The 12,619-nt window shown below is 42.2% G+C and overlaps 1 protein-coding gene across 5 annotated transcripts in view; it reads left to right on the top strand.

Moving 5' to 3' along the window:
* EIPR1 (EARP complex and GARP complex interacting protein 1) overlaps window positions 1-12,619 on the top strand; it is a 91,931-nt gene that overhangs the window by 62,669 nt on the left and 16,643 nt on the right. For all 5 annotated transcript variants that reach the window (XR_009967782.1, XM_062634601.1, XM_062634602.1 and 2 more), the window contains exons 6-7: window positions 8,340-8,476; window positions 11,440-11,607. Coding sequence is in view for 4 of the 5 variants with exons in the window: in XM_062634601.1 (XP_062490585.1) it covers window positions 8,340-8,476; window positions 11,440-11,607 (305 nt within the window). In the remaining variant the exon portion in view is untranslated. The remainder of the gene's footprint in view (window positions 1-8,339; window positions 8,477-11,439; window positions 11,608-12,619) is intronic.

Genomic DNA, 12,619 nt, shown 5'->3' on the forward strand with positions numbered 1-12,619 from the left:
CATAAAAAGGACATGGAACTGTTGGAACAAGTCCAGAGGAGGGCCACGAGGATGATCAGGGGACTGGAACACCTCCTGTATGAAGACAGGCTGAGGAAGTTGGAGCTGTTCAGCCTGGAGAAGAGAAGGCTGCGTGGAGACCTCCTAGCAGCCTTCCAGTATCTGAAGTGGGCCTATAGGGATGCTGGGGAGTGACTCTTCATTAGGGACTGTAGTGCCAGTGCAAGGGGTAACGGGTTCAAACTTAAACAGGGGAAATTTAGGTTGGATATAAGAAGGAAATTCTTTCCTGTTAGGGTGGTGAGGCGCTGGAATGGGTTGCCCAGGGAGGTTGTGAATGCTCCAACCCTGGCAGTGTTCAAGACCAGGTTGGACGAGGCCTTGGGTGATATGATTTAGCGTAAGGTGTCCCTGCCCCTGGCTGGGGGGTTGGAACTAGATGATCTTAAGGTCCTTTCCAACCCTAACGATTCTATGTTTCTATGTTTAGAATGTGAAAGAGAAAACTGTGAGAACAAATTGGTTAGAAGACAGCCCTGGTAGGGGTAAGCAGTAAAGATTGCAGTGGCCTATCACCGTATACAAGGAGTGTTTGTAGGCCAATCAGCTGTTGGTGAAATAGTGATTTCTTTCTGTGTATATCCTGTTTATTCAGGATTGTTGGATGCAAAATATGTTATAACCCTAAAAAGCACGATTTGTGTTTTAATGCGGTTTTGGTGGTTGTAAAAGCACACTTCCTTGGGATATTAATAAGAAGAGCTTCGTTTTGGCCTTGAAAACAAGTATGGAACAGCCTACAGAAAAAAAAAAAAATAGACTCTCACCAGCACTGAAAAGGGGACATGTATTAGAAAAAAAAGAAAGAGAGTTTTTCTGAAGAGAGTCCATGGAAACCATTAGAAGTTCTTTACTGTGAGGGTTGTGAGGCACTGAAACAGATTGCCTAAAGAAGCTGTAAATGTTCCATCCCTGGCAGTGTTCAAGGCCAGGTTAGACAGAGCCTTGGACGACATGGTTCAGTGTGAGGTGTCCCTGCCCACAGCAGGGGGGTTGAACTAGATGATCACAGTATCACAGTATGCTAGAGATTGGAAGGGACCTCGAAAGATCATCTAGTCCAATCCCCCTGCCGGAGCAGGAACACCTAAATAATGTTACACAGGAATGTGTCCAGGCGGGTTTTGAATGTCTCCAAGGAAAGAGACTCCACAACCTCCCTGGGCAGCCTGTTCCAGTGTTCCGTCACCCTCACTGAGAAGAAGTTTCTTCTCAAGTTTAAGTGGAACCTCCTGTGTTCCAGTTTGTACCCATTACCCCTTGTCCTGTCATTGTTTGCCACTGAGTAGAGCCTGGCTCCATCCTCGTGACACTCCCCCTTTATATATTTATAGAAACTTATAAGGTCACCCCTCAGTCTCCTCTTCTCTAAACTATAGAGACCCAGCTCCCTCAGTCTTTCCTCATAAGGGAGATGCTCCACTCCCTTAATCATCTTCGTTGCCCTGCGCTGGACTCTCTCCAGCAGCTCCCTGTCCTTCTTGAACTGAGGGGCCCAGAACTGGACACAATATTCCAGATGGGGTCTCACCAGGGCAGAGTAGAGGGGAAGGAGGACCTCTCTCGACCTACTAACCACCGCCCTTCTAATACACCCCAGGATGCCATTGGCCTTCTTGGCCACAAGGGCACAGTGTTGGCTCATGGTCATCCTGTTGTCCACTAGGACCCCCAGGTCCCTCTCCCCTACAATGCTCTCTAACAGGTTGTTTCCCAACCTATACTGGAACCTGGGGTTGTTCCTGCCCAGATGCAGGACTCTACACTTCCCCTTGTTATATTTCATCAAGTTATTCCCTGCCCAACTCTCCAGCCTGTCCAGGTCTCGCTGGATGACAGCACAGCCTTCTGGCGTGTCAGCCACTCCTCCCAGCTTAGTGTCATCAGCAAACTTGCTGATAGTACACTCAATTCCCTCATCTAAATCATTGATGAATATATTAAATAATACCGGTCCCAGTACTGACCCTTGAGGCACTCCACTAGTTACAGGCCTCCAACTAGACTCCGCCCCATAGACTACAAGTCTCTGGCTTCTCTCCTTCAGCCAGTTCACAGTCCACCTCACTACCTGATCATCCAGTCCACACTTCCTCAATTTAGCTGTGAGGATGCTGTGGGAGACTGTGTCAAATGCTTTGCTGAAGTCAAGGTAGACCACATCCACCGCTCTGCTGTCATCCATCCACCATGTTATTTCCTCATAAAAGGCTAAGAGATTGGTCAAACATGATTTCCCCCTTGGTGAAGCCATGTTGACTGCCCCTCATAACCCTCTTATCCTTGATATGCCTTAAGATGGCACCAAGGATAAGGTGTTCCATCACTTTCCCAGGGATGGAGGTGAGGCTGACCTGTCCACAGTTACCAGGGTCCTCCTTCTTGCCCTTTTTGAAGATCGGAGTGACATTTGCTTTCCTCCAGTCCTCAGGCACCTCTCCCGTTTCCCAAGACTTGGTAAAGATGATGGCGAGTGGTCTAGCAATGGCTTCTGCCAGTTCCCTCAGCACCCGCAGGTGCATCCCATCTGGACCCATGGATCTATGGATGTGCAGATTGCTCAACTGATCTGTAACCCATTCCTCATCGACTAAGGCAAACTGCTCCGTCGACCTGACTTCATCTAAGGTCTCAGGGGTACAGGGCTCTTGAGGACTGCCTGCAGCAGAGTAGACAGATACAAAGAAGGCATTCAGTAACTCTGCCATCTCTGTATCTTCTGTCACCAGGGCACCCATCCCGTTCATCAGTGGGCCTGCATTGCCCCTGGTGTTAGTTTTGTCTGCCATGTATTTGAAAAAGCTCTTTTTGCTGTCCTTGACCCTTCTCGCCAGGTTTAATTCTAAGGATGCCTTAGTCCTCCTAGCTTTCTTCCTACATCCTCTCACAGCAGCCCTATATTCCTCCCAAGTGGCCAGCCCCTCCTTCCATGACCTGTAAACTCTCCTCTTCCACTTGAGCATACCCAGCAATTCCCTATTTATCCACGCAGGTCTCTTGGCCCTCTTCCTTGACTTCCTACGTGTCAGGATGCTCCGATCTTGAGCACGGAAAAAGCAGTCCTTGAATGTCAACCAACTATCTTGGGTCCCTTTACCTTCAAGCAGCCTTGCCCATGGGATTTCCCCTAGCAATTGCTTGAAAAGGCCAAAGTTTGCCCTGTTAAAGTCCAGGGTTGCAATTCTACTTGCTATTCTACTAGTCCTACCACACAAGATCCTGAACTCCACCATCTCGTGGTCGCTGCAACCAAGGCAGCCCTCAACCCTTACTGCTTCAACCAGACCCTCCTTGTTGGTGAGGATGAGATCCAGCAGCGCTCCTCTCCTGGTCGGCTCATCCACCATTTGCAGGAGGAAGTTATCATCCATACACTGGAGGAACCTCCTGGACTGTGGCTGGGTTGCTGAGTGGTCCTTCCAGCAAACATCAGGGAAGTTAAAATCCCCCACGACGACCACGGCCTGTGACTGTGAGGCCGCTCTCAGCTGCCTGTAGAAGGCCTCGTCAACTTCCTCACCCTGATCTGGTGGTCTGTAACAGACACCCACAACAGTATCCCCCCTGCCAGCCTGCCCCTTAATTCTCACCCACAGACTCTCAACTCGCTCGTCATCTGTCCCTGGACAGAACTCGGTGCATTGTAGTTGCTCCCGCACATAAAGAGCAACCCCACCACCCCGCCTGGCTGGCCTGTCTTTTCTGAAAAGGACATAGCCCTCCATGACTATATTCCAGTCATGTGAGCTGTCCCACCACGTCTCTGTAATTGCCACCAGATCACAGTCTCCTGACTTAACACAGGTTTCCAACTCCTCCTGCTTATTTCCCATGCTGCGCGCATTGGTGTACAGACATTCCAGGGAGCGAGCCAAGCACACCGATTTCACCCTAGGATTATAGGAGGCCTCCCAGTCTTCATCAATTCTGGAGCGCTGCCCCACTGGGGCAAGCCCAGCTACAACCCCATCCCCCTTCGAATCTAGTTTAAAGCTCTCCAAATGAGCCCTGCTAATTCGTGCCCCAGCATCCTTTTGCCTCTGTGAGATAAACCTTTCCCACTTGTCATTGTCCAGACTGGTGCCCTATAAAACCAGCTGTTATCAAGGAATCCAAAGCCCTGCCTGTAGCACCAGTCTCGAAGCCAGTCGTTTATGAACTGAATCTTCCCATTCCTTCCCACATCATCAGTGGAAGATGGAAGGAGTGAGGAGAAGATCACTTGAGCCCCAGACTCTTTCACCATCCTCCCCAAGGCCCTGTAGTCTTTCTTCATCCCCCTCAGACTGCGGGAAGCAGCTTCCCCCCAACCTGTCTGGAAGACCAGCAGCGGGTAGTAATCTGTCGGGTGCACCAGGTTGGGGAGCGCCCTGGTGATATCCCTGATCCGGGCTCCAGGCAGACTACACACTTCCCTATGATGAGGGTCAACTCTGCATATCGGGCCCTCTGTTCCTCTCAGAAGGGAATTCCCTACTACAATGACCCTTCTTTCTTTCTTATCAGAGGCAGTCTTGAGGTGCAAAGTCGACCCCCTTTACCGATGTGGCCTTGTGGGCTGGCCTTGTACCACATTCTCACCTACCTCTCCTTCAAGATCCAGGGCCTCGAACCTATTATGGAGGGACACCTGGGGAAGCAGGGCAGGAAGGGGGGAGGGTTTCCCACGACGTCGAACTGGAACTCACTTCCAACCCTCGTCGTCTTTTTGGTCCCCTACCTCTGCGCAACAGCTACAGGGCAGGGGCTGTCTCGGGCCATCCCCGTCTGTGTGAGAAGGCAGGGGGTCCTTCCCCTTTTGGGGGGTATCTCCCTGGAACCGTTCCGACTGGCACGCCAGGGAGTTACTCCACCAGCCGATCTCCCTTTCACACTCCCTGATAGTCCTCAGCGTCTCAACCTCCTCCTTAAGTCTTGCCACCAGGCTAAGCAGATCTTCTACCTGCTGCCACCTCACGCAGGTGGAATGCTGTCCTCCCTCCCCCGGCAGCAGCAGGCTCTGGCACTCCCTGCACCCAGAGACCTGAACAGCCACGGTTTGGGACGGGGTCGAGATGATCTTAAGTTCCTTTCCAACTCAAAACATTCTACGATTCTATGATTTTATATGATTATAGGCATCGGTGCTATACAGAAATTCTTGCCAGGAATTTTACATTAGCTTTTTCTATGCAGATACAGAAGGAGATTATTTAAATAAGAAACATGGAGTTTATTGTACACTAGGATAAAGGGTTGTCCATTTTTGGCATGTCTTAAGACACATGGTGTCTTGCCTAATATGCTGTTTGGTTCTAGCAGATGGTGACAAAGAAATAAGTAGCTAATAAACTTGCATGTTCTGTAGGGACTGTTGAGGGGAAGAAAGTCTTTACAAAATATTTTTGTTGCTATAGACTTAATTACTGAAATAGCCATGTACCTGTGTGTGTGTACATTATTTTAACTGAATAAATCAATAGCCTAGGATTAAAATAATAAAAATATTTGTGTGCTTGAGTTTTTTCCCTTAACAAAGCCATGATAGTGTTCAAGTTGAATGGCATTATCATCATTAATAGTAGGATCTGGTCTGCTGAATCTGTATTAAGTAATGGGAGTAAGCGGGTATTCATTACACTGGTGCAGCACTGCTCTTGTTTCATGGACACATTTCAAGTGCTTACTTTTTGGATAGGTATGTATTATAGGCAGTATTAATTTCCATAGCAAGAGGTAAACCCAGTGCTACTTTTTATGAACTTTTCATGTTTGTGAGAAAGTTCATCTATAACCTGAGTGTAGTACTGGTGAAAAATTGATATGATATTTGCCTTAAAATTTAGCATGGGCCAAAAATTGTGCTTGCTTACAGTGATCAAAAGTTCAGAGTCTTTTACTGGGTGCATCTCTTCTATCTGCCTGGGAGTTACAAGACATATGTTTAATTAGAATTACCATGAAGAACTTTAGGGTTCCTGGTATTTTCAGAACTTTTTTTGTAATTAAATTACTTGTGTGTTCATTCTCTGAATTATCTGGTCAGCCTGTCATAGAAAACATTTACTAACCATAAGTTATGGTTTTGTAGGTTTGTTGGGTTTTGTTCTCCTCCTTCCCGTCCCCTGCCCCAGCGCTTTTTGCTAAGTTTTTTCTTCATTACACTAATATGGGAATATTTGCCTGCATTTGCATTAAGACAAGCTTCTCCTGTCCTTTTGATCACTACTTTTATCTTCTGGGGTGAAACTAATCTTATGCTCACTGCATCATTACCTTTTGCAATTAAATTAGCTATTCTTTGTCATTTGTAATCATTAGCTGAACCCAAGAGAAGCCCAACCAATCCACAAAGTCTGGGTGGATTGTGCCGAAAAGATGACAGTTACTGTTTCTATATGCAGACTTTAGGTCAGATGTCACCAAATCACTAGAACTCCTTCTTGGGTAAATGCATTGTGTTTGGAATGGCAGATGAATGTTACAGAATGAAATGAAGATGTTAAAATATAGGTATTTTTCTCTTTGCCTTATATTTTCACAAAGGGGAAGAGCAGAGATGCAGATTTGATAATTTTAATCCAAAAGATTAATTAGATTTCATAGATTTCTTGTCCCTTCTGGATTCTTTAGTAGCATTTAATGTATAGGTGATCTTAATTCAGTATTTGAAGGGGGCCCTACAAGGATGCTGGAGAGGGACTCTTCATTAGGGACTGTAGTGATAGGAGAAGGGGTAACAGGATCAGACTTAAACAGGGGAAGTTTAGATTAGATATAAGGAATGAGTTCTTTACTGTGAGGGTGGTGAGGCACTGGAATGGGTTGCCCATGAATGAATGCCCATGAATGAATGCCCATGAATGCTCCATCCCTGATGGTGTTCAAGGCCAGGCTGGATGGAGTCTTGGATGACATGGTTTAGTGTGTGGTGTCCCTGCCCATGGCAGAGGGTTAGAACTAGGTGATCTTATGGTCCTTTCCAGTCCTAACTGTTCTATGATTCTGTGATTCTGTTCTATGACAACACGAAATATCTGGCAGTGGCATTCCAGGCAAGATGGAAGATCTTGTGGGTGAAGATTTCACAGTCTATGTGGATAAAAGTAATGTATCCAAATATAGGAGGGTGTTAGGAATAAGCATGAGATGCTTTCTTGGCAAGATGTCTTCTGTTCCTCAAGGTAGGAAATACATTGTGGACTTTAGTGGAGAACTTTGTAGAGTGCCCCATAATTACTGCAACTAGAACAAACATTGATCAATTAAAGGAGGGCAAAAAATGTCTGAAGAAACATGAAAGAGAAGCTACTAGATCAAAAAGAGGATAGAAGACCAGTTTTTAAAGAGTTAGTGTTGGGATTCATTTTGTTTAATGGTCTCCTTAATGGTAGTATAGAATTAGGAGTGAAATGATGGAAATTGTTGATGACAGAAACTTGGAATCCATCATCAGTATATAGGAACAACAGTAGATTTCAGAGGATGAACTTGATGTTTAATTTTTGTTGTATAAAGCAGAAAACTTGTGTTTAAGGAGTAAAAATATTTTCTTGCTGTGATGTAGAAACTCAGCATTTAAAAATATGTGGATTCTGGGAATGACTCTGTTCTGCCAATATGATGAGGGTATTTGAAATTGTGAACGATTGTAGGATGGTTCAGGTATGAAAGGACTACATGGTTGCCTGCAGCTGGAGGAATTGAACTGGATGAATTCAGAGTCACATAATCATAGAATGGTTCGAGTTGGAAGGAACCTTAAAGATCATCTAGTTTCAGCTCCCCTGACGTGGGCAGGGACACCTTCCACTAGACCAGGTTGCTTAAAGCCTCATCCAACCATCCAACCAGCCCTTAAACATTTTGAGGGATGGGGCATCCACTGCTTCTCTGGACAACCAGTGCCTCACTATCCTCACAGTGAAGATTTTTTTTTTTTTTTCCCATGATATCTAAATCTCCCCTCTGTCAGCACAGATTTGTGCAGTGTGCCCATATTGTCTGTCTCCTGTTTCAACAAATGATCTGAAACTGTTTATTTTAGTTTATAAAGTAGAACAGTACTTCTAGTATTTCTGAATACATTATGCTGCATAAGCCTTTGTAGAAATTACTTAGTGAGATACAGAATCAGCTCTAGCTTTTCATTTGTTCTGTTGTGTTTTTTTTAACTTAGGATTTTGGTAGTCTGTTACATTTGGAACAATAGGCTGTTGTGCAGGTTTTGTCTTCAGTGAACCTAATTTCCTTTTAGCACTGCATTTAGAAACATTGCCAGCTTTGTTTCATTATTTTAGCTCTCTAGTTCTGCAGCCTTGGAAGGGAAAGGACAATTAAAATTTACTTCTGGAAGATGGAGTCCACACCACAATTGCACACAGATTGCAACAGCCAATGACACCACTGTTCGAGGATGGGATACACGAAGCATGAGGTAATGAGAAATCATGGTCATGTTCTTTAAGAAAGACAATCTCCTTTGGAGATAGATTTTTTTTTTTTTTTTCATTGCTCCTAAATTTATTTTTATTTTACTTTTTTTTTTTTTTTACTTTTTTTTCTTTTTAGGATTGGTAATGTGGCAAAGCTATCAGTTTTAAAAGAAATGGTTGGGCTTGCATTGGTGATATATTTAGTAAAGGGTTTTCTCTGTTTCCCCCCTCTCAGCTTCAATTCTAAGTTGTATATTGAGTTTTAATGAACTATGCGGTAGTCTCAGGATAATTTTTTTAATACATGGGCATTACCTGAATGAAGCTGCTCTATAATTCAACTTGAGAATGATTTAACAGCATTTCTGACTATGCTGTGAACTGTCTTAGTAGCATATTATTTAAAGATAACTTTAATTTCTGAAAGTAATTCATAGGTTAAGTTCATTCCTCAATATTCTTATTTTAACAAATAGCATACTATGCTATATTAAAGATTTTAGCATGCTAGTCGTATGAAACTACTGAATCTATCGAAATCATGACCAAATCAAAGCTTTAAATGTACCTAATAAGGTGTTTTCCCCCCTGCTCAGTTGTGATTTTGATAAGCAAAGGAGTGATGTTTTGCACATCTGTTGCTATGACTACTAAAGCCTGTGCAAGCTTTTTTAAGATATGCTTTATCCCTTTAGCACATAGTAATTTATCACTAAACCAAGAAGGCTGATGTCTTGTAATAACTTTTGTTGCCTTAAAGGGGGATGACTTTAAATTTAGTTCTCTGGTTCCTGCCAGCTCAGGGGTGTAGTGATAAATCCCAATGCTCGCCAGCCTTGTATGGCTTTGACAAAAAGGTTTATTTAATTTAAGAAAAAAAAATCTAAAAATACAAATGTAATAATTAAAAGTCAGTTCCTGAAAGCTTGTCATCAGGTTTGAAAGTCCTGTTCTTTGACTTGTAAAAGAATATATAAAAATCTAACTTCGTATATATGTGTATACTTTCATTCATGAAGGTGCTTTTAAAGGAAACGTACAATAAAGGAAAGGTGAAAGGAGAAAAGGTTGTGTTTAATTTGATTTTTTTAATGATGTTTCTGTAATAATTCTATTTTTTAACACATAGCAGGCAGACCTTAAGATTAAAACCTATTTTTCCAAGTCGAAAATGTTAACTGTTGTGAAGTCTGCTTCATGATTTGTCTCATTAGAAAAAGCTTTTTTGTCTTTCATTAAGTGAATACTCTGAGTAACTTGAAAAATATGTGCAAAAGTCATTTCTGCAATTACACTCTAATGTGTCTAGAATGATGTGAATATTGGATAATGACTAGTCAGGCTAGAAGTATAAACTGTGGCAGTACAAGATGCAAAAAAATGAGGGAGAGTGAGAAATCAAGAACAGAAAACTGCTATACAAGCAAAGAATAAGGGGGATTCTAAAGAAGTAGTTAGAACAGCTACTTCCACAGAATGTGATTATGATAACTATAAAATAGATGGAGTAAATTATTTTGGACATAGTAAACAAAGAAGGGGAGTAAAAAAAGAGGTTGTTGGGAAGACGACTGAGATTAAATGAGGGAAACAGTCTTCATCCAGCATAGGGTTTGTGAAGCAAAAGAGACTAAACACTAGGAAGCAGACACTAGACTGAATGGATTTAGATGGAGAATTGTATTGGGAAAATTCAGACTCTGAGAATAGATTAAAAAAAAAAAAAAAGGAAGAGTATGAGACAGAGGAGCCAGAAGCTGGAGAAAATGTTTGTGTGGTCTGGCCTTAATCTGGTAATGTAAGAGGGAAATTTGGTGTAGGTATTATTGCTGTAGGTAAGGTGATAGAGTGAAAGAGAAGATGATTCATGTTTGGGAAGGTAAGGGAACAAGTGGCCAGAGTAATAGTTAAGTTGGGATAAAGGCCTTCATAGTAAGCACTGTTGAATATAGGATGGACAGTGGTATTTCTTTTTAAGCCCTTGTATACATCTCCATGAGCAGGGCAAGAAGTGAAAGTTTCAGTAAAGGAGGAAAGAAGTGTTTTATTGCTGGAAGCATGCTTGAGATTTAAAAAAAAAAAATCCTGTGAAGATGTTTCAAGAAATTAAAAGGAAATGTTGAATACAGCTCTTGGAATATCTGGTAGAAAGGAATACCTGAGTTATATCCTTAACTTCTCAAGCTCTGAGAGGAGTGTTGACATGGGATACCTAAGTAGTATCTTCTATCCTGAGTGACTGCCATAGCAGAACTTTGGTAGATGGTGACATTGAGAAAACTGGTAATGCAATAGTGGAAACAAAAATAAAAACCCACAACCCAAGTTTAAGAGACTAGGTAGAGAGACAAACTGGCAGAACGTGGTGTTTTGAATAAGAGTGCTAGGTTGTTAGCAGTACTGTAAATGTTTTCTGAAGTGGTCCAGTTGGATGAGTATATACATGGCAGAGTTTAAGGGCCACAGGTAAATTAATGATAAATGCTAGAGCTCAGGAAGGTAAGTACAAAATTGGGCAATAATAAAAAGCTGTTGTTCATATCTGTTGCATCCCTTGCATCTTGTTTTTTTCATGTAGGGAGAAGTAGGTGTTATCAATACAGAATTAGTAAAACCGCTTAGGAGTGGAGAAGCTCTTATCTGAAAATATTGTGGTTTAATAGTGGACATTTCATAACAGTTGTTAAGAGAGCTGTACTAGAATCATCTGGAACTACTGTTTCCTTTTAGCTTCAGATGATCCTAATGCAAACAAGAAAAGAGCAAAGCTTTGAATCAAGCTGAGAAATCTATACAAGTCACTGTTGTTAACAGCTGGGATTTCCTTAAAGTATGCACTAGTAATGGGAAGTCTAGGTCTGCGAGTGCTGAGGGGATTATGCAAGTTTCCAGGGAAACAGATTCCTGTCAGTGGAGTGCGGTTAGCTTTCTATAGACCATTTAATTTTTTTAATGTGTTTTACAGACAGATATATTGCATAGAAAATGCACACGGACAGCTGGTACGAGACCTAGACTTTAATCCCAATAAACAGTACTACCTGGCTAGCTGCGGAGATGACTGCAAGGTGAAATTCTGGGACACGAGAAATGTCACTGAACCAGTGAAGACACTAGAGGAGCATTCCCACTGGTAGAACAAAATATCTGCATGCTGTTTTGTGGGTGGATGGTTTATGTAATTTATTCAGCTAATTATTTTACTGTTTAGGAACAATGCAAGCTAACTATGTTTTGTGCTATTGTGAATAATCATTTTTCTGCACAGAGGAAAGGTTTCAACATGTGAATGTTCCTTGTGTGATTGTAAATTAGGAGCTTAGATGATATTAGTCTAATTGGCAAGGAACTGTTGTTAACACTGTGGGGAGATAGGGTACTCCTTTGAGAAGCACAGAACAAAACTTGGCTTGTAGGTGCCAGCTGGGATACAGGTGTGCCTTTCCAAATCCAGCCTGATCTGCTGCACCTGATGTACAGAAAAGCAGCTGCCGTCTATCCTTCTGTTGTTGAATGGTTGAAACGCTCAGTAATTCAGCCCCATATTTTTCATGCTTTTCACAGCCCTTAAGCCAGAATATGCAAGAGAGTAATTTTATTTTCTGAGAGAATACTTAGAACCTGTATCTACTGCTCTGGCCTCTGGCTGGAGCAAGGATAGAATCTTGTCTGACGTTTGCAGACTTCAGTGGTTGAGAAAAGATGAGCGGTTCATATTTTATAGAATTTGGGTTGGAGTAATTCTTGCAAAATAAATCTGGACCCTGAAGCTAGTTTGAGGGGAATGAAGATGTGAATTAACAAAAGCAGCATTTATACTTTTTTTTCCAGAAGATTAAAGGAAAAAGAATAGAATGAGAACCATAAGATATTTAGTATTAACTTGATATGTAAAATCTAAAAATTGTAGAGAAATATAATCCTACTTTTGTTTTAGGGCCTATTTTAAACTTCTCTGTAAGAATGTTGTGAGATTTTTGTTTAACAGTTTATTTTTAATCCATATTTTGCTTTGGGGAAATTTTTATATTTAGAACTTAAACATTTATCTGTCACACTAAACAATGAATTGGTATCTGCCCTCAAGGAATGATACCACTGAATAGTGTTTTGTTCTTTGATGTTTGTGGATTTTTTCCCAAAAC

This window comes from Pezoporus occidentalis, unplaced genomic scaffold, assembly GCF_034315485.1.
Source record: "Pezoporus occidentalis ecotype Australia unplaced genomic scaffold, CSIRO_AGI_Poc_V1 ctg43, whole genome shotgun sequence".
In the NCBI taxonomy this organism is placed as follows: Eukaryota; Metazoa; Chordata; class Aves; order Psittaciformes; family Psittacidae; genus Pezoporus; species Pezoporus occidentalis.